Source organism: Centroberyx gerrardi, chromosome 13, assembly GCF_048128805.1.
Source record: "Centroberyx gerrardi isolate f3 chromosome 13, fCenGer3.hap1.cur.20231027, whole genome shotgun sequence".
Lineage (NCBI taxonomy): Eukaryota > Metazoa > Chordata > Actinopteri > Beryciformes > Berycidae > Centroberyx > Centroberyx gerrardi.
This window is the reverse complement of record NC_136009.1, coordinates 12,153,026-12,177,955: the sequence shown is the minus strand read 5'-3', so window position 1 is coordinate 12,177,955 and position 24,930 is coordinate 12,153,026. Positions and strand designations below refer to the sequence as shown.

Genomic DNA, 24,930 nt, shown 5'->3' with positions numbered 1-24,930 from the left:
ACAGAAAGCAACACCATGTTAGGATACCGATATTTTTGTTTGGACACATGTCCTGGTGAGAACTAAATCTGCCTGCTTTTATAACTGAATTTGTTTTGTAAGATCCCTCCCTCTCTTCGCTCTCTCAAGAGCCACAGAGATATAACCTCCCACATCAGCGCTCTATTTAAAGCCTATACCTGTGTGTCTTTTCGACATACTGCTGGTTTGGACCCTTTCTGGTGTGATAGTATTGTGTTTCTCTCTCCCTCTTCCTGTGCGCAGGCCACTACTGAGCAGAAGAAGCTGAGCCATGCTGGATCCAAGCCCTCCCTCTCCGAGAGCAGCGGCCGACTCCCTCAGATAGCCATGAACACCTGCAAGTACAATGGCGGCGTGGTGAGACCACTAGTGGGCAGCCTGGCGTCCTCGTCGCGCCGCAACCTCGCGGAGCTCGACTCGGAGACGCAGCCCTTGCAGACGCTGCACAGCTCCGGCCTGGAGGTGGTGGTGTCCAAGGGCAACGGCGGCGAGGACCCCAGCAAGGCGTCCAACGAGAGCCTGGTCAGGGAGGGCGGCGGGGGCGGCGGGGGCGGGGCGCCGCAGAAGAAGAACAAGGACATTGGCTACAAGCTCGGCCACCGGAGGGCGCTGTTCGAGAAGCGGAAGCGGCTCAGCGACTACGCGCTCATCTTCGGGATGTTTGGGATTGTTGTCATGGTGACGGAGACAGAACTGTCATGGGGGGTTTACACTAAGGTGGGTAGCGCGTGTCGGTGTGTGTGTGTGTGTGGGGGGAGAGCATTGTGTGTTGTCATTGCTATTGTTCATTTTTTGAGTTGTGTGGGTTTGTGTGGCTGATGTTGCTGTCAGAGTTATTTGGAGGGATTGTTAGAGCAGACATTGACATAAATTATTTGAAAATGGCGGTGGGAATGATGCACAAATACAAATAGATTTAACACATCTATTAACACATCTATTAACACATTTAATAGATCTAAAGAGTGTTTATTCATAGCGATTTTGCGAGATCTGTACTATGACAAATAGTTTGTCATAAAATTTGAAAGTATGGCTTATACAGTATTCTATTGGGTGAATCTCGATTGTAGGCCTGCAGGCATCGTTATGAGTTAGATTATTCTTAAATATTCAGAAGCTTCACTTGCTCAGTCTGAGCATCAGGTTGGAGTTTAACCAAAGGACCGCTTCCACTACTGGTGGCATTGTGGCTCTCTGTCATTCCCTTTGAAGCCAACATCTAAAATCACTACCTCACAGCAGGAGAGAGAGATGGAGAGAGGGATAAGGGGATGAGGGGATGAAGCGAGAGAGAGAGAGAGAGAGAGAGAGAGAGAGAGATGGAGCCGTTTGGAGAGAGATAGAGGAGGAGAAAAAAGAGAGAGGGAGATGAAGACAAGTAGAGATGAAGAGAAAGGTCAATAGAAATAAAAGATGGGAAAGAAGAGTCAGATGCTTCAAACTGTCTGACAGTATCTTTCACCGCTGATCCGAGTCGAGACGGAGCCACAAAACTAGGAACAAAGGGAACTAGGGAGCGAGGACATCAGCAGGGCGGTTTGGTTTCAGGGACGCGCTGACCTGGTCGCCACCCCATGACCCGCCATTGGCCTCCTGTGTCAGCCAATCAATTCTGTTATGTCAGGGTATTTTGGGGAGAATATAATTCACTCAGTGTCAGCGCACACAGAGCAGGTTCTACCACAGTATTTACTAGGCTGTTTACTGGTGCACAGCAGTATGTAATAGGTCAAAAGCATGGGTGTTTGCAAAGTGCTTCATCTCTGGAAAGCAAAACATACAGCCTTTTTAACTCCGCAGTCTGTATGTGAGTAAAGATTGAACAATGCTTAACAATCATGAGGGATGGATTGTTTTTTTCAGGTTTTGCTCTGTCCCATTTTTCTATTTTCTGAATGTTTTTTTGATTGCATGTAGGTGTGTGTGTGTGTGTGTGTGTGTGTGTGTGTCAGTACGATAAGGTTAATTGGTGATGTGAGATAATCTATTGGAAGATTTATAGGGTTTTAAGAAAGCCAATAGGTTTGTCTATGAAGGGCCGCTGCTGAGCGGGTTTCAGGCCATTCATCAAGCTGACCTCAGCTGAAATGGAAATGACCTCCCGTGCCTGAGTGGCACAACATCCCTCCCGCATTAAGACGGGTAGCGTGTGCCGCGGATGGTCCACTTTCCATCTCGCATGTCACATCACACACCCGGCGGTGGAGGCTCAGCCAAGGTGTTCTGAGCCCTGGAGGAGGGAAACACGTTAACGGGCGGCGAGCGCTGGGACTGAAAAATCCTTGAACCTCTGGCAGGTGGATTAATTGGTTTACTCAATGTTATTTCACCGGGGACTTCTCAAAACAATTTCAGACATTAGAGTGTCTTGAGAACGTGCCGCGGACCTGAGGGGCAAAGCAATCTAGTTGATAGCTAAAAATACATTCCCTAACATGGACCACCAAAGGACAGAGTAATATTGGGCAGCTCTCACTGTCATCGCCGTGACGATTATGAGCGATGTTTCCACTTGTTGTTTTTGTCATTTGTTGTCGGGTGCCGTGATTATCATAACAACCCTCCAATCATTAGCCTACTGCAGAGCGGCGTTTTTACACCATGGCTGTTAAATTGATTTATCAAATGGCATTTTACCAACAGAGAGGGGGGACTCGAGTTGTACAGGTTCTCATTTCCAAGATCTATGGCCCCTATATACACACACACACCACTGCAGCGCCAGCGTCCGCTTGGCCTATTTATCACCGGCGCCGCTCACTGTGGTGGCCTCCTGCTAATGCTAGCCTTGCCTTTTCTGCACCTACCATTAAACGGAAAGTCCCCCTGTTAGTGCTGGGGCTTGATTAATTGGTAGTTTAGATGGTGGGGAACAGCGTCCATAGATAATCTCAGGCTGCACCTACACCTGCAGCTGCATTGTTTAGCAACAGTGTCCTGACTGTGCTGTTTGTGTGTAAAACCCCCATTATCTGCTCTCAGTTAGCGTTTAAAGCTAATAATAAGTTGTGTGTGTGCGTGTTTGTGTGTGTGTGTTGTTTGTGTATGTACTTATGCATGTGTTTGTGTGTGGATATTTATTTTACTCCCCCAAGCCAACATTCTCAACCTCACACTACTACAGCAGTCTCTTCAACAGGAGGCTTTTCTAATCAGTGGAGTTATTAAGCTTCACGATAGTTTTAGTTTTTTTAGTCATGTTTGCTTCCTTCCATCTAGAAGATATAAAAGGTGTTAAAGGCAGCTGCTCAGCTTTAGCTTTTCTTTTCTTTTTTCTCAGCTACCTCATTTCACCTTGTTGTTTAGCTGCAGAATATAATGCAGAAATCAATGCTCATATAGTGATAATGTAACTGTATTGCTGTCTGTTGAGGTTGAATATAGACATTGCAAATATGGAAAAGTGCACGTTCTCTATTATTGCAGCTAATAAGAGTGCGAGGAACAGAGGTGAACAGTCTTTAATGCTTTTTTATAGATGGTGTATTGTCATGAAAAATGTGTTGTTTAATAATTTGACTATTTCTAATCATTTCTTCCGTGTTTTTGTCTCTCACCATAGGAATCTTCGTACTCATTTGCACTGAAATGCCTTATCAGCCTTTCCACTGTTATATTGCTTGGTCTTATAATAATGTACCATGCCCGGGAAATCCAGGTGAGTCTGTTGCAGAGGAAAATAACACAATTTCATTATACCTTCATTTTTTGGACTCAGTGTGGTGATGATGATGATGAGGAGGAGGATTTCTGATTTGGGGGAATAGGACATTTCGTGGGCTCCAGTAAAGCAGGCAGTGTAATGAAGTTTGATTATCTTGTTGCATTAGATTAAATGGTGCCTATTAACACATTTGGATTGTTCTGTTTTTTTAGAGGCATGCAGGAAAACAGGTCAGCAGGGAGGATTATAGAGGCACGTTGTAGAGTGTATACCCACAACTAACCAATCAAATGAAAACAATTGAGCATAAATACGTTTTTCTTTTCTGGTAATTAATTAATGGTAACTGGAATACTGTTTTGATTGTGGGAAATAAAATAACGTAGAAATAGATAACTTTAGGATAGAATAAAATTGTGTGTATTGTGTTTTTCATGTCGTAAGTGATAGAGTGAAGCGTGGGTGGTGTGCAGACATGTGAAAGTAGGAAGTTAGAGTTTCAGGATCAGTCGCAGACGAAAGTGCATCACAAGGTTAAAATGTCAGCTTGCTAAAAATGCTAACAGTCTGTGTGTGTATGTGAAGAATCAGTTGGAACCAGTTTGATAAGAAGGAACTTAGTCTGGAACATATTCTAATTAGGCTGTACCCCCCTCTTTTGACAAGTTGTTTGTGGCACTGAAGTCTAAGATCCTCTTTCTTTAGAGACTGCTCTACAATTGCATGACTAACACGCTAGAGTCCTCTCTCCATGTACATGTGTAAAGAATAAAGACTGATTCAGCATATTAACCCAGGTACTGAGGGGATCATTTTTCCCTCACATGATTTACTCCATTTTTGTGCAGTGTAGTTACAAAGTAATTATTGCGGTAATCATTTTGTGCTAATAATAATTCTACACTTTTTACTGCATATACATAATACTGCATATTATACATGTATAGCAACGTACACATATAATGAATATATCACTTTGAACGTAAAATGACTCAGTGACAGTGACATCAGTGCAGACTGTCAGCTTTAATGTGAGGGTATTTTTAGCCTTTTTTGATGAACAGTTAAAGAGCTTCAATCCTCTTTATATATAGAACCTCAATTTCCTGTTGCCCAAACGAATTTGGACAGATTAAGGTTGTTTTAATCAAGTAGTCATTATCAATATATAGTCCAAAACCATCACTGTGCATTGACTTCTAGAAGTCTGCAACCTATATACATGACCAGATTATTGATATTATATCCTTATGCATTCTTTCCAGCCTGTTTTTTTTATTTTTGCATCTCAGTGTATTTCTATCATTTTGTTGTGACTGCCTTGGTTTAAAATTGCTCTGAGTACATGCCACATGGTTAGCTAAATGACAACAAGTAATTACAGGTCTGAGTCATCAAACAAGTCTTAGATCATGCTCTCCTGTTACAGAGTTTACAGACAGACATGAATAACTTTAATGGGTTATGGAGTTTAAAGAGGAAAATTAGCCGGAATATCAAACATTAAACTAAACATGTGGATGATAATCTATAGAAGAATGCTGAAAGAAACTAAAAAAAAAACCTCGGCATGTGTCTGTTCTCCTTCAGCTGTTCATGGTCGACAATGGTGCGGATGACTGGAGGATAGCCATGACGTACGAGCGGATCTTCTTCATCGTGCTGGAGCTGCTGGTGTGTGCCATCCATCCCATCCCGGGCCAGTACGTCTTCACCTGGACGGCGCGGCTGGCCTTCACCTACACGCCGTCGGTGGCGGATGCCGACGTGGACATCATCCTCTCCATCCCCATGTTCCTGAGGCTCTACCTGATCGGCAGGGTCATGCTACTCCACAGCAAGCTGTTCACGGACGCTTCGTCCCGCAGCATCGGCGCGCTCAACAAGATCAACTTCAACACGCGCTTCGTCATGAAGACCCTCATGACCATCTGTCCGGGAACTGTTCTGCTGGTGTTCAGTATATCCTCCTGGATCATTGCTGCATGGACCGTGCGCGTCTGTGAGAGGTAAACACAGGGGGTAAAAAAAAAAAGAAAGAAAAAAAAAGTGGATGTTCGTGGGGGCTAAGCTGAAAAACAAAATGGCTGATGCACAATCACCCGTTGTGGAATACTAGACACCTTCGTTCGTTCACTCTTTCTTCTCTATTTGTCCCACGCTTCTCAGTGTTACCTTGTTTTTCCGTCGCTCATCCCCAGCCTAGGTCACAGACAAATATACATACAAAGGCATACACACACACACACACACACACACACTCACACACACTCCACTGCCTGAGTGTTAAAAAACCCGACTTGCGTTTCATTAGCTCAGCAATCACTCCACGACTCCCTACTCCTTGTTTTTATTGCTATTTTAGATGGCTTGTCCATAATTCATGAGTGTCTAATTGTTTGTTTGCTGAATGGTTTGTTTTGGTAATGCGGAGCAGCCCCCAGGATCCCCTAACCCGTTTTCTCCCCAAAACTGCGCATCAGGCTTCATCTCAAGGGGGCAGCAGGGATTCTCACTGAAAATGAAAGAGGCAGGGAAAAATGAAAAGCATTTTTTTTTTTTTTTTTCCCTTTCTCGTTTTGCATTTGCATAGGGAAATGAGAAGTTAATGCCAGCTTTGATGTTTTAAAGTCATCTTGTTTAGTTGGAGTGGAAGGGGGACTTGAGTAGGGTGGGTGGAGAGTGGAAGATCCAACGGCAGTTCTTGTAAGACCCGTTACGATGCTGTATACGTGCCGCGCTGGAAAAGTTATGGGGCTTTGCTATCGGTCTGTCAGCCAGCCAGCCGGTCAATCAGCCACGGAGCACAACCGCTTAGTGTGATTGTTCTCCTACAGTTCACTCTGCCTGCTTTTACTAAGCCCCTCCCCCCTCTACCTTCCCCTACCTCTGTCTCCCTCTGTTAACACCTGTCACTAACCACCCCCCCCCCCTCGCACGCCAAATCCCCGGATCCTCTCGGAGCCTCGGCACCCCCCAAACTCTTGGCCGGTGGGTTTGAACCACGCAGGGAAAGCAGCAGTGAAAGCAGCAGCTGACCTTTGACCCCAGCTCCACTGGAACACAGAGGCAGGACAGTGAGGTGTAGCTGGCATCCAAGTTCACCAGACTTTGTTGGCACACGTTCAAAACAACACGCTGTTCAGTTTGGATACGGAATAATGCTTATTAGGAGTGTCTCTGTATAATCCGGCTAAGGGAGTTATTATATTTCATATTCTGGGAATCTTATTGTCACCGCTGCTCTCTCCCTCTCTTTCTCTCTCTCTTGCTCTCAGAATTAGATTTAACCATGAAATGGTCCGGATTGGCTCAAGTATAGAGCGTTGTTATATTTTGTGATGGCCTATGGAGCTAGTGTCTTAACAAATACAATGGGAATTCCATAGGATCATACTAGAGTAATACAATATACTTGACATTGCACATTCCCAATCCTATGCTATGGTTAATTTGGGGATAGAAGACTTGAGTAGATGATTAGATGAGAAACCCAGAATGTCCAATAGGGTCAAGATAGATTGTTTTGTGGGTTTGCTCACCACACACACACATACACACACACACACATACATACACACACACACCAACACACTCCGTGCCAAACACCGTCCATTAGCAGTGCATGCCGTTAGTCTTTTTGTTTCAGTTCCAGTATAACATGTGTATGTGTTAAGGTGAGTGGCTTTGTGTATGTGTGTGTGTGTGTGTCTATATGTGTGTGTGTTACTGTGAGCGCGTGCAAACAAACGTGCCTGCGTCTGTGCGCGCATGTGTACGTGTGTGCGCGTGCATGTGTATGTGTGTGTGTGTGTTTGTATAATGTTCTGTTGTACTTTCTATTTCCCCACTACGCTGCTCCATAGGGATACCATGTGAGTCCTCGTTCTCTAGCCGTGGAAAACCAACCTATCATTTTGCACCGAGCTGGCGCCACTGCTGCCCTGAGCGGGGTTGGGGAGGGGGTGGGTGGTAGCGGGAGAAGGGGCAGCCCCCCCCTAAAACAATTAACCTATGATCCTTTCCAAACTCAGTATGGCAAAGGAGGATTAGGTAGGCCCTTTAGTCGGCATGAATGTGGCACCATCCTTCTGATAAGAAAACAAGATTTCATCACAAGATCCATCCAGGCTTTTAGCGGCTATAGGAGCACAGCAGAGACCTGCGGTTTGAGCAGCACTTTGAAGCAAGCGTCTCTTTGTTAACTGTTTTGTGTTAGGTCGGTAAGGGCTGGAGGAGGAGGAGGAGGAGGACGAGGAGGAAGGAGTTTGTGCTAAAATGGAGCAGCTCCTTCAAGTCACCTTCACGAGTGTGCCAGAGGGCAATTTGTCTTCTCTCATTTTTTTTTACTCCCTTTCCTTATGCAATTGTTATAGATCCATATTGTACTGAGTCTTTTTAGCAGCTACTCCAAAGATTTGTCGAGGAGCAAAAGCTTTTTAGTCCTTTGTGTTCACACACATTGCCATCCCATTATGTGTCTCCCTTCACAAAATTAATTGAACAATGTTGTAATGGTCTTCCACAGACTTTTGTTGCTTCAGACCCCCCAGATGATTCATTCTGCTCCAGAAGTCAAGACAGTATCAGTCCTGCAACACGTATTCATACTGATAAAACTATGTCCGAGTATGCAAAGGAGAGGAGAAATGTCAAGTCATTTTGTGCGCTACACAATTGTTAATGTCAGATTTGATTTTGGTTTGGGATGTGTTTTACTAATCCAGCACAGCATGGCTTCTATTGCCAACTATATGTAATGAGTCAGTGTTACACATTCCTATGCTAGGGAGGTGAGTGAGGGTGTTGCTTTCCATTCTTGCACAGTTTCTAAAATGGAGACACTCTTGCAGGAGGAGGTTGTTTTGCGGTGAATGCAGCGTCTCCAGTTTTAGTTTACATCCATGAATTGAATGTTCTCATCCCCCTCGTCCCCTCCTCTGGTAAACATCGAAACAGCATGGGAGTTTTCATGTTTACTTCTCAATCCCATCACTCCAAGGAAAATAAAAGGGGGAAAAAAAAAAGAGGCGCTTGTTTCCCAAAGTGCTGTGTGTGAGTTTTGTAAGTGTATCTTCTGTTATATATATATATATATATGCGCTGTTACACTGTCACATTGACCACGCTCCTGAGCCAATCAAAGGGCAGTACGGTGTGAGATTGGACGAGCACGGAGTCTATCTGGAAAATGCCTAGATGGGGGGAATGAAAGACACACAACCAGGGAGACAGAGAGGGATGGAAGGGTGGAGGGAGGGTGGAGTTGGTAGGAATGCTAATGGTTACAGTAGATGGATTTAACACTGGTCACTGGTCCCCTTTCCCTCCTTTCTTGATACAGCCCATCTTCAGAGCTAACCTACCTCAACTAAGCTCCTTAACTAAGCTCTTTTGGCTTCTCCCTCACTACCATAAGGCTCCCTCCCTCTCTCTCTTACTCCTGACTGATCCTTTGCAGATCTCCTACGACTGTACCCATCTAACGTGGCATGCTTTGCAGTTCTTCCTCATCTCTCCCGACTACTTATTCCCTGTCCCCTTGCCTCCCCTTATCCATAACAAGCAGGCCTAATCCAGCCAGAACTCAGTTACACACTTGCATGCGTGCCTTGCCTGCCTCCCTGGTCCTCGCTCCTTTCTCTCTTTAACTGTTATCTAATTCTCTCTTGCTCTGACTCTGACTCTATCTGTTACTCTGAAACAAAACACTCTTTTTCGAGGCGATGTGAGACTGCTGTTTCTCACCTCGTCCCTCCAGTGAGGACCTGTAGGCCATGTAACAAACAAGCTTTCGGAAAGTTTAGCAGACTTTCCCTCACTGCGCCGCGCCGGATTATCAGGCTTGAGTTACTAGTCAACTACACCTACTCCCAACGTCTGACATCCAGAGTGTCATCGCTTAGCCACCAGATACAAACAATGCCAGCCAAGGACAGGCCGCCCGTACGCCTAACCAGAGATACGCACACCGGTGCAACTTGAACTTTGTCACACTAACGCCAAGTGTGTGGTTTACATGAAATATTCAGGTGGATTTTACAACTTTGCAGATTCCAGGCTACGACTGACAGTGAACTGGCTGTATAGAGTCTTACACACTCTCAAGTGAAGTGTCAATAGGTAGAAACAAAGAAATAATACAAATAATTGTGACATTAGGACAGCTCAAGATGCTTATCTGAAATACTGATACAGCTTTGCGTGAGTCATTCATTTAAACCTTTCACAAAATTCCCTTAAAATTTACATTTACATTCCTTACACGGAGACCATGGATTCTATACAGGTCGCTTAAAATGGATGTGATGTGATTAAAATAACAATCTGAAGGAGGAGTGGATTCTCTATGGTTTGATGACTCGATCTGATAACATCATGTGTTGTTAAACTATGTGTGTTTCCATGCATAGTGATGATTGCAGCCTTATGGGCAAAGCAGTACACAGTGCCCACAAAGCATGTTTTGATAATAGGGGAATGTGAAAGTGATAATGCATAGATATGATCTGCATTGAGGATCATAAGCTGAACAAATATCGGTCTTTGCTCGAAGACAGGTGGAAGAATGAGCATTTTACGTTCTTTCAAATGTCGTCCTGCCAAAGTTTTTTTTTGTTGTTTTTGCATTGGATGCAGAAATGCACCTGACTCTTGCACCACATTCTGCAACTCAGGTTCAGCCACCATTCTTTTTTTTCAGTTTTTTTTGGTCCATGGTGGAGTACACTGTTAAAAGAAAGCATTCTAAAACCCAAACAGTCATGGCAACTCAAATGCTACCTATTGAAGAGAATCAAAACTCTTATATAGCTGATGTCTACAGATCCCAGATTAAAATTTGCAGGATCTGCATTTTTTGGGGGGTATGGAGGCAAACCGAGTCAGATGTGCATCCATCTGCCCAAAATCACAGTTGGCAAGTAAGGATGGACTCTGCCTGTCCCTTATGTTCAACCATAACTACTCTTAGACATATTTTATCAGGTTGTTAAATGAGTCCCTCCTAAGGATGAAACAGCTGGTGAAACAACCAAATGCTCAAGAGTCTCAGACCAGCAGCAATTGAGAACAAACAGATAGAAATTAATTCACCAGCTGATAGGAAAGTATTAAAACTTGTTTTTGGGCAGGCATTTTGAAGGGCAGCTAAGGGTGAGCAGAGATTGAAGAGACAGCTGACAACCCTTCAGGCACTAGTGAGCACTACCTTAAGGCCAGACTTGGTTGTTGTGGTCAGAGGCACAGCAGATTGTGTATTTTGGGGATGAGGCATATGAAAGGAAAATGCTGAGTCAGCAGTGGAGGTGGAGTGGCAGGGTTGGAAAGCTAGTGTGCACCCCATGAAGGTTGGATGCCGAGGGCTTGTAGCAAAGTCAACTTTAACACTACTACTACTTCATGGGCGGAGCTTAAAGCGGACAGTGAAGGATATATCTGAGGAAACCAGATGGTGAGCAATGGTGTGTTTAAAAATGATTGGTTAATGTTGTGAACTAGGTATAAGCCTAAGTATAAGCGCAGGGTGTAGCTGACTAGTTCTGTTTAGAGTTGAGAGTGGCTCTAGCGGATGTCAGAACTCACTGTTGAGCCTATTGGGCATGTCTTGGGCCTAATTTAATAAAACATCTGTGATGGGAGGAGCCCACTTGAAAAACCCAGTGACATACTCATATTCACATTCTAACATTTACATTAGGTTAACGGTGCTGCCTGTCTAATGGTCTTGTAGATTTATGACGCCAGAGCCTGATGTCTTCCATGGTCGCCATCGCTGGGTTAGTACATCATTCCTTTGACATCTTAATTGGCTCTGTATGAATGTTTGCCCTGGATTATGGCTTAAGGAATTGCGATATCACATCCTGTGTATTGGTAAATGTTTTGTAAAACAGACACATCGAGAACGGCTTTGAGTGTTTTGAAAGACCCATCAGAGATTTAAGAAGTGTGATATTTCAAACAGGAGACAGTTTTCCTTGCGATGTGTCTACATAGTGTATGGAGAGGTGGATTCTCTAACCACAAGCCACTTACTGAACCCAACTGTCCCGACTCCAATGATGGACTATGTTTTTCTCTGACGTAGTGCTCAACGTGAGTTCACAAGGGTGCAGGGCTGCGAGACTTTATAAAAGGGGCTAATGGGACGGGCCGATGTCACCCGATGTCTTTTATATCATCATATCCGCAGTGCAATAAACTGTGGGAAATTTTACTGGCAGACTCTCTGGAAGTCCGCACAGGACAGATGTAAAAGAGTAGGATGAGCTAGATTCAAATCCATGTAAGCGGTGTACACAGAGATGTTCCCAGGTATGAATGTGTTTGTCCACTCAATAATCAAACAACAACTTTGTACATCTTTCTAGCTGAATCAGCTCTTTTGCCTGACATAATGCTGTGACACATACATGAAAGAAGGCAACATAAATTGTTCTAATATTAAATTAATTTCAATTGATTCAAATTTAATTCAAATTAAAATCTAAAGTTTAGATGTTGGAATTCTGGTGTGGATTTTACCTAAATTGTTATTACATGCACTGCATCGAAAACATTGAAATTCAGATTTAACTAGTTTGCTGGTTTTCAGAAATCTTGAATGAAATTACATTTAATGTATCAAAACACCTATAACGAGGTCTGCCTCCAGTCCCCCTTCAGACATCAGCTCTTAGTTTGGTTGGACTGCTTTTCGTGGTTTCAACAGACTATCGTGGTTTTTGCAGAACTCTCTTCTTCTAACAGTGTAACAACTACAATGTTTTTTTTTTCATCTTACAAACACAACATGCAGAAACATGCTGGAGTCCATTTGCAGTGTGCTGCTGCTGCTGCTGCTGCTTGCTTGCTTTGCATTTTGGCTGTGCTGCGAAAACACTATTAGGTTTGCAGTTTTTTAATTAGGTCATCATCAGTTTGAGTTTAATCCTATCTGCTCATGTTTACTGCAAGTAACACACTCCCCAAGGAGCATCCCAACATATTTGTCCCCAAGTAATCTCAGTCAGTGCTCAAATTCATTTATATCAACAAGACTTACGCTCGTCGAAAAATCTTTTTAATTTGTTTTTGTTGATGCGAAACCGAAATACAGGCGAAAGAGGGGAAGTGCTGGTTATGCTGTTATTGTACACAGGCTATAGCTGCAGAATGTTAAGCAGAGTCTTTTTAATCTGATACCCTACATGTGGATACTTAGAGAAACTCATTTGCTTCGCTGTAGTGGTTGGCCAGCGCATGAGGATGGAAGTAGAAGCAAGGATGTGATCGCTTCTGCGGAAGAAGGTCAAATTACTGTTTTTAGTGTAGAATCGGATCTTGCATGTCTTGTCTATATCAGTAGATACATAATACAGTTATTTCTTTCTGCTGGATGTGCATTTTTTTAAGCACAGTAGTAACAGTCACCTGTGTGATATCTCCAACAACTCTCTCTTCTTAGGAAGAAGATTATGCATTATAATCCTTATATTAAAGTATTGTATCTCTGTCATGTGGGTTTGACAGGTTTCAAATAAAGTGATTCATTCAGCGGGATGCCCCCACCATTTCAAAAAAGTGACACCTACACTTGCAAAATGATTGTTGACATGAAAGGAAAGCTTGTTATGGAAAACTGCTGAAATTAGCAGCTATTTAGGCTGCATTCATCTATATTTTTTTTTGAAATACTGAGCGATGGACGTGAGCTAACTTTTTTTGTTCTCAAAATGGAAATATAGTGTTTTTGAATAAACCCTTCAGATATTCCTGATGGAGTGCGTGTGTGTGTGTGTGTGTGCGTGTGAGTGTGTGTGTGTGTGTGTGTGTGTGTGTGTTGGGTTGGGGGGGGGGTTCTTTTGATTTGATCCCTCACTCTTGTTCCTCCCTCTAGTCGTTCAGAGGATGTATTGTCAGCTATTGCCACTGTATGTCCTCAGGACCGGCCATCTGTCTCTGGTGTGAGCTCATCCCCCCGCCATGGCAGAGGGAGATGAAAAATGCCAGAGGAGATGGTCCGGGTTAAAACACTGGGATGAGTTTACGAGGGCAAGTAAATGAAAAATGTAAACCTGATCCTTAGAGGTCACTAGTCGATACATTGGTGATAATTTGAATTTAAGATGAATTTATGTTGAAATGCCAGATGCTGATGATAGTATGTACTGTTTTGTGTTGATTAATATCATTGTAAGACTTTTGCCTGTTCAGTTAGCTGTATGAACCTTAGAAATTGACACCTGTGTTGTTGAGCGTGTGAATCATGCTGTACTCCCTCCTCTGACCCTCACCCACCACTAAATCACATGCTAAAGTCCAAGGTTTCAGAGCTCATTTGGAGCTAAATTACAGTATTCTTTCGTACAATATTGGATAAATAATGTCATTTCTGAAATATTTGAGTAAGTGATCCCAGAAAAACGCTTTTCCTGTAGAGTATCCCGTCAGGGGGAATTTAAAAGGGTGGGAGACAACTGTATTCTGTAGACATATACATCTCGTCCCGGAATAGGTTGAAAGTGGTGCCAGCTCTTCTCCATGCTATTCCAAAACTTGACACAGTATATTGAGAGCTTCAAAATGCTATTGATTAGTTCCCCAGCCTCTGTCTCTGTTCCCGTATTGCTGTCCTCCTCTCCTTTTCAGAGGACAGAATTATGGAAATATTTGTGCTAAAAAGATATTGCCATACCCTCCTTTAGAAAAAAAAGATATTGTAGCGGGAGACTTTCTCTAGAAATTAACTCTGTTGCTAAAAAAAGACGTATAATGTAATTTTTTGTCACGCTCATTGATGAGTTATATTTGGTACAGAGAGGAGGCCACTGTATTACGCTGTAACACATTGTTCACCATACTAAAAAGGTACAGCACTTCTAGAAATTTCCGTCATACCACTGCCTGTCTTGAAGGCATGACTCACTTTCTGCCCGCTTTGATGACAAGTTGAATGAAATTAACATATTAGTCACTTGTAATTACAATATTTAGCCAGCTGATCAAGTTTAGCCCCCTGGCAGCTATCAAAGGGCAGCTGGTGAAGTGTTGGGATGCAGGTAAAAGAGACAGGGGTGTCAAATTCAATGAGCTTCTTCCTTTGTTACTCGTCCAATCCTACCCCTCTGTTTACAAATGAAAGCCCATTCCAGAAGATGTACGCTCCCCTTCCACTTGGTAATACTGCAATATTTGTCAGAGATGGTTTTCATCTCTAAATGGACCCCAGGTTTTCCCATCGTTCCCCTGCTCTCAATATACTGGCTTTTCAGCATGCAGGATGCGGACATCTTTTTTATTCCTGCATGGTATTGTACCGACTGCTTCTCTGCATGTCATTTAAGAAGCTTGAATCCCACAGACCACACACTTTTTTGTCATTCTGAGGGAAAAAAGTGCTAAGAGTTATTTTTTCCCCCTGACTTTGAGCATGAGTAGAAACTTGAGAGTGGGAGTTTTAAACTGCAGAAGGCATGATTAGTTCATTTATGACATTTGATAGCAGTGAACTGTCTTGGAGGAGAAGGAGGAGTGGGCATTTCTGCAAAACCAACTCAGCTCTTTGTCTTTTTGTGGAAAGAAAAACTTAAGAAGTTCACAGTCTGGCCCCAGGTGCTCCAAACTGTACTTGTGCACTAATTAGAGGTGATTGTTCCGGCCATTTTGATTCCACATGCTGGGTCACTGCTGGATAGTTTTAAGCCATTAGCTATTCATGATTGGCCTAGCCAGAATCCCCTTTAGAAAAGCCTTTGTAAGATCCCAGAAATTAGACTCCATCTACATTGTCTTCTCAGTATGGATGTTAGTGAGAGGTTGTCCCATAGTGTTGAATGAATATTTGATTTTAACTCCAAAATTAAGTCTTATCTAATCTCCTCCTAGACAGCCCATTGGGAATAATCAGGCAAGTAAAGTTGAATGAGGGTGGGTGGATCAGGCAGGTTTGCCTCTGTGATGGACTTTGTTATGCTGCAAAAGGTATGGAAATGTCATCATCAATGCAGACTTTTACAATGCTTTTTATAGAAATATCTTTGTATATGTGCTGTGGGCCTTTGGACTAACAATTCAAGCATGGCTGTCAGCTATTTTCAGCAGACAACATGTTTGAAGTGATGATTTGCATTGCCAAACCTTTTTTGGGCAGCATCAACTCTATGGAGGAAGATTTGCAGCAAAATGTGACCGATAGGCCAATTGTTATTTTTATTGAACGGCGCAGTACATGCATTTTTGGATGCATTGATATTATATTGGTTGGGTGGTCATATTCAAATCAAGTTTGACCCGCACTATGCTCTTTATCCAGTCACTTACAGCGACATGGCTTGTCTCTTTGTCATTCCAATCATGTTTTCCAAAATTGTAATTTCTATGCTAATTCACAGCGAGAGTAAGTGATTTGGCTTCATACCCATTTTTAAACGCTCCTTCATATCATTCATCTTACCAAGTTGATTTTTATTGACAGACACTGAAACTGACACACATGTTCAGTGTTTTTTCCCCGGAGATCTCTCAGTTCGGAATCATTCCATCAGATTCCTTAAAGAAACTGAAACGATTTAAATTTCTTTTTTCTGCCAACATGTCATTTTAATTTCCCAACCCATTAAACATGTATCTCCATTAAACTACCTCAGAGAGAATTGACTTCAAAGCAAAGAAAGACAGGAATGTATGACAGCATTCCTTGCAAATTCATCGAGTATATATTTTTACCTTACCATTTTTGTTCCCCAGAATGGGTCGGGGTGCTTTTTTTAGATGCAGGCTTGACAAAACAGGTCAATCACCCTGCACCATGTTTTCTTCCTCCTCGTCTCTCCTCCCCACCTCCACCTCCTCCACCTGCCACCCCTGTTTGGTTCACACAGCACCACTCCATCCTCTGGCATGCTCACATTCCAGTTGCGGTGTCCAGTTTCACTGATTGGGTGTCTCCCGCTTCTTCTTATCTTCATTACCTCAGGTATCATGACAAACAGGAAGTGACCAGTAACTTCCTGGGAGCCATGTGGCTCATCTCGATTACCTTCCTCTCCATTGGCTATGGGGACATGGTACCACACACGTACTGTGGGAAAGGCGTGTGTCTGCTTACAGGGATTATGGTAGGTTCCCTTCTCCGTCACGCAGAGATATTATTCACAACATTCTCACTGGACAAGGCCACTGATTGGTTATTAGTTATAAAACTGATTCCCAGTTCTGATTGGCTGCCTCATGTTTGAAGCCACTGTGAAATACCTGATATAGCCTATGCATTGAACAGTTAATTCAAATATGAAAATCATCAACATAACCTCATATTAGCAACTATAATGCTTGGTGAAAGATAAATATGTTAATTTTTATTGATTTAAAATCAAAGATGTAGGCTTTTGAAGATATATATGATACTCAGTGTAAACAACAACATATCAGGTACTTCTTTTGACCACTAACTTGAAACAAGTCTATTCTGGAGGAAAATTACTAAGAAAATGTTGTGTTTGGGGTTTTTTGAGTTATTGAGGATAAATAGATTGGGATTCTTTTGGTTTCCATCAGGAAAGCAGGCAAGAAAACAAAACAAAAACGTTATCTACCATGTTAACTGAATGCCACCTAACTATATAAATCAGCTATATATAGTTTATATAGCTGACTAAACTTATTAATATTTAGCCATCCATTTAGGTCAGATTAAGTGGCATTCAGTTCACTAAGTTAACACTGATAGGATGGCTAAAACACATTTAGCTAACGTAGCTAAGTTCTGCCTAGCTCCAATCTGTGAGACAAATAAATCATCTACTTGTGACAAAGTGTGTGACTTCTCTCTTTATAGCTCCTCTCGCTTTAAGTTCTTCACCCAGTCCTCTCTTTGTTGTTGTTTTTTTACCTGCTCCGAATTTCCTGATGGAAACTAAAAGAATCACAATTCATTTCCCCTCAAAAACCTCTGTCTGCACCCTCAGACACAACACGTTTTAATCATTTTGTACCAGCATAGACATACAGCATAAACAAAATGGCCCTGTCTTGGCTGAGGTGTTTGGGGCCTGACCGTGTGTTTGTGCAACAGGGAGCTGGCTGCACTGCGCTGGTGGTTGCAGTGGTGGCCAGGAAGCTGGAGCTGACCAAGGCTGAGAAGCATGTCCACAACTTCATGATGGACACACAACTCTGCAAACGAGTGAGTCACTGTGTGCTGCTGTGTTTTGCAGAGTAATTGCAACGGAATATCGCTGTTGTTTTCAGCGTGTTCTCATTATACTGTCAAAGCAAATGTGCTACTTTGATGCTAATCATATGAAACAGTGGCAAGATTGTGAACTCGCCACTTGTTCTGAATCATGTTTTGTAGTATTGTTGTCAGAGAATAATGTTAATGACGGGTTTCTGAGTTTGTAATTACATATTGTAGCATGTCAAACAGGCATGACCCCTTGGAACAGTCACTGTGCACGTTGCGCTCTCCTTAAATGTGCCATCATTCCCATCCTCGCTTCACAGGTAAAGAACACAGCTGCCAATGTACTCAGGGAAACATGGCTCATCTACAAACACACCAAGTTGGTCAAGAAGATAGATCATGCCAAGGTGCGGAAACACCAGCGCAAGTTTCTCCAAGCCATTCACCAGTAAGTCCTGCATTGCCTCTTGTTTTATGAAATCTGCTTTGTAATGAAAAGTTTGACTGAAATATACACCGCCAAGCCATCAAGGGGAGCCACTCTGCATGCCCAAAAACTAGAACTATGTTACGGAAAAGTACTTGTTATAAGATTAATGTTATTGTCTTTAATGTTATCCGTGTTAGAGAATATGTAGGTGGTATTTTAATAGTTGTATCGCTATTAAACTACTGGAATGTAGCTGTAGTTGTGAATATTTGGTAGCATCACCTCTAGTGTTCGTTACAATGTCCTCTCCTAGTGTACCATTACCTGTGATTGTTATATGCTCACACATACACACACACACACACATACACGCACACACACACACACACGCACACACACACACACACCACAATGTACTGTAATGGTCCTTCCTATTCCCTTCCCCGTCCCCCTCTCCCTCCGACCCCCTTTACCCTGTGCTTACAGTGAGAAGTGTAATGGTTTCACTCGTTTCGTGAATGTCGTGGGGTTAAAACTCTGTACTGTGTTCTGTCTTTGTTTTGCTCTATCACTGCAGAGCTCAGAAGTAAGTTGAGTCTTCTATGTATCCTCCTCCTTCTGTTTCCTCGACATCCTCCTCCTCCTTTTCTCTCTCCATGTCTGCGTTTGACATGCATGAAAACAAAAAAAACAAAAAAAAAAAGCGTTTGTTATCAACAAAAAAAAAAAAAAAAAAAATGCTGGATGCTGAATCGTTTTTGGTTTTTCCTTTACTTCAGTGTTCCATTTTACTCCCTCCTCCCCTCCCATCCCCCCGAATGGAATGACACAAAAATAAGCATCAACATTTTGCCACCAATGTCGAAAGTGGTGGGTTGTCTGGAGAGAACGTGTGAGAGAAAGGCATCTTGCACAGTATGAGCTTGGAGCTTGTTGGCCTGGCCAGCGGTTCATAATCATCTATGAAGTTGCCATGTACTGTATAATGTTGCCCATGATTAATATAGCTGCTCTGGGGGCTATATTAACCTGCATCAACAGAACTCATCCTATACTCCTGATGATGTTGTGATGATATGAACACACACACTGTACTGTACTGTACTGTAGTTCTACAAAGGTTGAAATGTTTGCTGTTGTTTTCCATATTGATTTTGTTTACTTTTACGTGTCTTTTCTTTCTTTTTCTTCTTCTTTCGTTTGAAAGGCCATCGTCTCTTATGTGAGATAAAAATGGCATCGATGACATGACACGATGAGACGCAGCACAACAAGTGGCTCAGGGTTTTTTTTAGGAAAGATTCTTTAAATGGTATTATTAAAGTAGCCTTTATGTGCTGCTTTAATGAGGGGTCACTGTTAGAGCTTTTAGCCCCTCTTCCTCAACAGCCATAAGGCATAACAAAGCCACGCAAACAGACACATATGAGCTGAAACGGTTTCCCACAGAGATAGAGCCGTGAGCGAGCAGTCTCACTCCGCTCTGATATACTGATTTGCACATGAATAAATGCCCTTGAATGTCATCCTGTCTCATAATTTGCCGAACAGGGAAATTCTTCCTCTCACACATCCAGACATTGGCTGTGTGTTGCCACCACTAACAATGACACATTATGCACATAAATGATAACAGTGCCATAACGTATTGGGTCATAGAAAAGGAGGCACAATGTTGAAGGCATTCACAATACATGTCCAATATCACATTGTACGAGTTATTTTAAATGTCTATGTTGCTGCATGTTCAGCAGTGTCAATTAGACGAGCGTCATCTTATATCTGTGGCATCCACACGCACGCACACACACACACACACACACACACACACAAAACACCACACTCAGAGACTCACATTTCATCGCAAGTGCACCGAGTCGCCCACAGTCACTGCACGCTTACTGAATGACCAGTGTGTATATTTGAAGTCCGACCACTGAGCTGTGTGTAGCACTGACAGAGGGCATGTCATCGTTTTCCTTTTTTTTTTATGTCTTTTTCTCTCCATTTTGGGTGGGAAGGGGTTGGGAATGTTTTGATTTCAAACATATATTTGGGGTTTTTACTTGTATGGAAGCATATTGCATTCTTGCTGAAAAAAAAAAAAAATTTTTCCACATTATATTGAGATTTTTTTTCTCAGGAAATGGAGATTCTTTTTGTGTTGTAACAAGATCCTCTCTCAGTATCAGGGCTGCTTCTCATTATGGCAAATAAGGCTTCTTAATTAAAAGAAAAAGGCTTTCATCATAACTTAAAGCATCACAGTATTATGAGAAAAAGATCTTGTTATAATGAGAAAAAGACCATGATAACACATGATAAACACAGTGGTTTTGTTTTGGTTTTGTTTTTTTCACAATGAGCGTAGTATGCTTCCGTAATTTTGCATGTTTTGGTTGGTACTGCATTGACCAAGACTGGGAATGCTTGTATCTATATATTTATTATGCATGCAGGCTGCCCTCTCTCTCTTCAATGTCATCAGTGAGAGAGCTCTCCTGATAAAAGATGTGTCGCTCTTCCTCCTCCTCCCTCTCTCTACCCAATTGGCCCCTTCTGCCCCTCCATGACCCCCGAACAACCTGTCTCCCTGCGCTCCACTGTCCCGAACCATCCTCCTCCCCTCTTTTCCCTCCTCCCCTTCTTCTTCTTCTTCTTCTTCTTCTTCTCCTCCTCCCCTCTTTCTTTTGTCCTCTTCTTCCTCCTCCCCTCTTCTTCCCTCTCCAACCTCCCTGTGCCTCCACCCAGACTGCGCAGTGTGAAGATGGAGCAGAGGAAACTCAACGATCAGGCTAACACCTTGGTGGACCTGGCAAAGGTGAGGCTCCCTTCTCATGTAACTGTTAGGGTACGAGATCTTAAATCTTTCACACAGGTTAGTCAGTCTAGTAGCAAAATTAGTGAGGTGACTGACAAGATAGAAATCTAAATAACTAGCAGTCATACGTTGCAGGATTTGACGTGGATCATGGTATAAGCATGCATATCTCAAACTATGGGTCGAGACCCAAGATGGATTGCCTGTTTCTGGTGGCTCCCTACCTGGTAAAACTAATAGGGATGGGACGATATGCTTGTCATACACGCGATATGGGGTTCATGACTCGATACAACTACAATACGATGTCATAAATAAAAGTTCAATGACAACAAAGTATAACTGTGCAGAATTATGTTTCTGCCACAAATCTTTCCTGCAATTGCATGGGCTTGCTACAATGTAAACAATTTAAAAATGTTGTTAGAAAATGCAAATAATATAATTTCAGTGGAGAGCTTGTGAAACTGTGATGGGCAAGCCGTCTCACTTGTGATTACTACGGCAGAAATTTTTTTACGAATATCCCGATTCATCTTTCTGCCCCATTTGTCCCATTTCTGTATTGCGATATATTGAATTTCTATACATCGTCCCATCCCAAAAACCTAGAAGGCTATATTTTAATGAGCCTGTGTCCTACGGCAAGACTAAATCTTCTCGGTTTGGGCCCTAGGAGAACTCCCTGAAAATACACCATAAACAGTATCTGATTGCAAGAAGCTGAATGCGGCCTGTCCACCGCCTCAATAGCCTCTGTCCTGCTTTATAGAAGCCAGCTGACCACCGGAGCAGAGAGGGGGTTCAAAGGGAGGTGGAAGGCTGCAGCCTCATTTGATGTGGATGGCATTTGCACTCCCGTTGTCTATTTTAAAAGGTTCTAAGGCCAGCACCTTTAATGTGTGTTTACTTGCCCTTCCTCTGCTTGCTGGTCAGATCCCTCTGTGTACATCCTACAGCAGTTCAGCTTGAGGCTGCTTACCTATGTCTCTATAGTGATGCAACTCCTTGATTTCTGCCTGAAACACAGACAAGGAAAGTGTGATTGATTTCAAAATTGTGCATGAAGTGCACAAATTTCTGGGAAACAGCTTAAAGGAGCATTACGTAAGCTATGACCTCTATTGAGCTCTATCAGCGACCAGTATGGAATTGCATTGCAGATGAAATTTACATTTTCGCAGTAGAGATGAGTGAGCTATAGCTAATTACAACAGAGATCCAACAGAAACGTCTAGTGAAGAGGTCAATACTGTAATAAGAATACTGCTTTGTCATTGGCTTTTTTGGCTTGCGAGCGAGGCTTTTTAGCCTTTGTAGCTGAAATATCTTGTCACTCGCTCAGAGCACCGTCCTCCATCGTTGAAAATGCGAGTAGGTGGGTGTGTGTGGAGGGGACTGGGAGAGTCTTGAATACCAATGGGCACGGAATTTTTTTGCTCCAAAGCAGAGAGTACGCAAGTGAGTTTTGAAAGTCAGAAATCTCAGCACCTGGTGAAGTAATCGCTGAGTCATCGGTATTGACCAACAACCCCCACAGAAATATTCATGTCATTTTATGCTGTGGGGCAGTAAAAACCTTGTAAGTGTTAAATCTGTTTCTTAAGGGAAGGAATGAAGAAACGTTCTTTTTAGAAACAGTTGTAATAGTGGAGGTAACTATATACTGTATACTGTAAAAAATGTCCATCTTAACAAGTTATTTAGTCTTGTATTCAGTCCTATAACCTTATTTTTCTTGAAACAGGTGAAAAATTCTACCAATGCAGTGAGATAATTCCACTTATGTCCGATGCAGTTTCACTTGTTTCAGGAGTTTTAAACAAGTGTTAATGTCTTAAAACTAGGCAGTATAAGGCAGATAACTCCACTAAGTATCAAGACAATTGACACTTGAATCTCACTTGAAGACTCAGTACTAGATCCAGTGTATTGTTAGTATCAGATCCTTACTATATAGTTAATCATTTCAGTTGTAATGAGTCTGATCAGTGAGTCATGCTACTGAGTGGAGCAGGTCTGTGAGGCCAGTTGTAGTTTCTCCACCCAGTTTGAACAGCCTGAGATAATGACATGGCTGTTATTTGATGTTAATGTTGAAAAATGACCAATTAGTTTGAGTAAGTGGTCCGCCTGGTCATTTAAATCTAAAGTCCGTTTGTAATTAATCACTGTTCTAACATGACATCATTCATGTTTTGGTTTTTCCATAACATTATCTCAGCTGGTTTAAAGTATTGGCCTAAAAAAAATTGTGTGATGCATGTCAGATTTTTTATGACAATATTTTAAGTTAATGTTAGATGTTATGACATCTCTGCTTCATCAGATAATATGACATCAAGTGTGACAAGTGGGATGAGAGTATGACAGGTCAGAGGCTGTAGATAGTATGTGGACTGATCCAGGAAATTCCACCTTACAGTTTTACACACATATATATATATGTACATATATATATATATATATATATATATCCTTAAAATTCTGAATGATTGCGCGTTGTCTTAAGTTTTATTTTCTAACAATTTTGGATCCACTTTGACATGTGTTTTCATTGCCTAAATGCATAAATGATTGAGGGTTATTTAATTACCAATTTCAGATCTGTTTTTATAATGTTAACAGTCAGAATACAACCGTTGCATTCCTTTTTCAGATACATTCCTCTCCAAAAACTCAAAGAAAATGTCTGAATGTATCACATAACGTTGCCTCCATTAGTGGATCCACTGTGGTCAGCACCTTAACAATAAAAGGAAAAAATTGTATCAGATTTTTGCCATAGTTTTTCATAGGTATTTGACTATGTGATTTACTGTGTCAAACAACTAACTAAAGTCATAAAGAACTGCTGTGGCAATACATTTATTGGAAAAGCAGAACTTGGTTGTTACAACCTTGAGAAGATAGAATCTATGCTGACTTGCTGAAATTATTCATCTCTCCTTCCGACTAGTTCCTGTCATTTCTTTCTTCCCCTCAGACAGAAAGTCTGTTTCAGAGAACAGTTGTTTTTTTTCTTCCACATGTAAGCTATGAACTTCTGTGAGCTATTACATGAACAGCAGACACCCAATCACTACTGTTTTTAAGATATATTTCCTATGGTAAACTTACAGCTGTAAAAAATAGTACCTAGAACCGGTGCAGTATCTTTTCATTTGATTGATTTGTACTCTTAAACCCATGAAACTTTCTGTTACCGTACATTTGATAATCTCTAAGGGCCCATAATTTGATTATCTCTTAAATTTTTTTTATATCTATTTCTCCTGAAAGTTTGCTTTGTTGCACCTCCACTTGTGGATAATAAGTTGTAAACAGCTTCATTCATACCCTTCTCTTGTCCTCCCCCTCCTTTGTCCTGCCCTGCTCTCCTCCCCTTCCCTCTCTGTCCTCCTGTTCTTGCCCCTCCCCAAACACATTGACTTTCTCTCCTTCATTAGACCCAGAATGTGATGTATGACCTGGTGTCGGAGCTGCAGGAGCGCAGCGAGGAGCTGGACAAGCGCATCGGCACATTGGAGGACAAGCTGGACTCGGTGACGGGCAGCCTGCAGGCGCTGCCCTGCCTCATCTCCCAAGCCATAACCCAGCAGCAGCAGGACTTCCTGGACGGCTTTGTGCACCGCTTCCGGCCCGCCTCGCTAGCCTCCGAGCGCTCCGAACGCTCCGAGCGCTCCTGGACTTCCACAGCCCGCCGGCGGCGCTCACCCTCCACGGCACCACACACCTCCTCCGACAGCGGATAACCCCGGCAAACCCCCTTCAAACCCCTTCGAGCCCCGCCTTCCCCAGACCAACTTGTCACCTCGCCCCGT

General features: G+C 42.5%; 1 protein-coding gene across 1 annotated transcript; it reads left to right on the top strand.

Moving 5' to 3' along the window:
* Positions 1-348: 348 nt before the first annotated feature.
* Positions 349-24,861, top strand: kcnn1a (potassium intermediate/small conductance calcium-activated channel, subfamily N, member 1a). Its single transcript, XM_071896315.1, has 8 exons — positions 349-738; positions 3,587-3,682; positions 5,279-5,697; positions 16,647-16,788; positions 17,745-17,855; positions 18,176-18,303; positions 21,037-21,106; positions 24,556-24,861. The coding sequence occupies exons 1-8, from the start codon at positions 349-351 to the stop codon at positions 24,859-24,861; spliced, it is 1,662 nt and encodes a 553-aa protein (XP_071752416.1).
* Positions 24,862-24,930: the final 69 nt, after the last annotated feature.

Coding starts and splice junctions, on each gene's coding strand:
- kcnn1a (XM_071896315.1), top strand. CDS start 349: ATGAACACCTGCAAGTACAATGGCGGCGTGGTGAGACCACTAGTGGGC. Junction 739..3,586: donor CATGGGGGGTTTACACTAAG/GTGGGTAGCGCG, acceptor CTCTCACCATAG/GAATCTTCGTACTCATTTGC. Junction 18,304..21,036: donor TTTCTCCAAGCCATTCACCA/GTAAGTCCTGCA, acceptor GCCTCCACCCAG/ACTGCGCAGTGTGAAGATGG.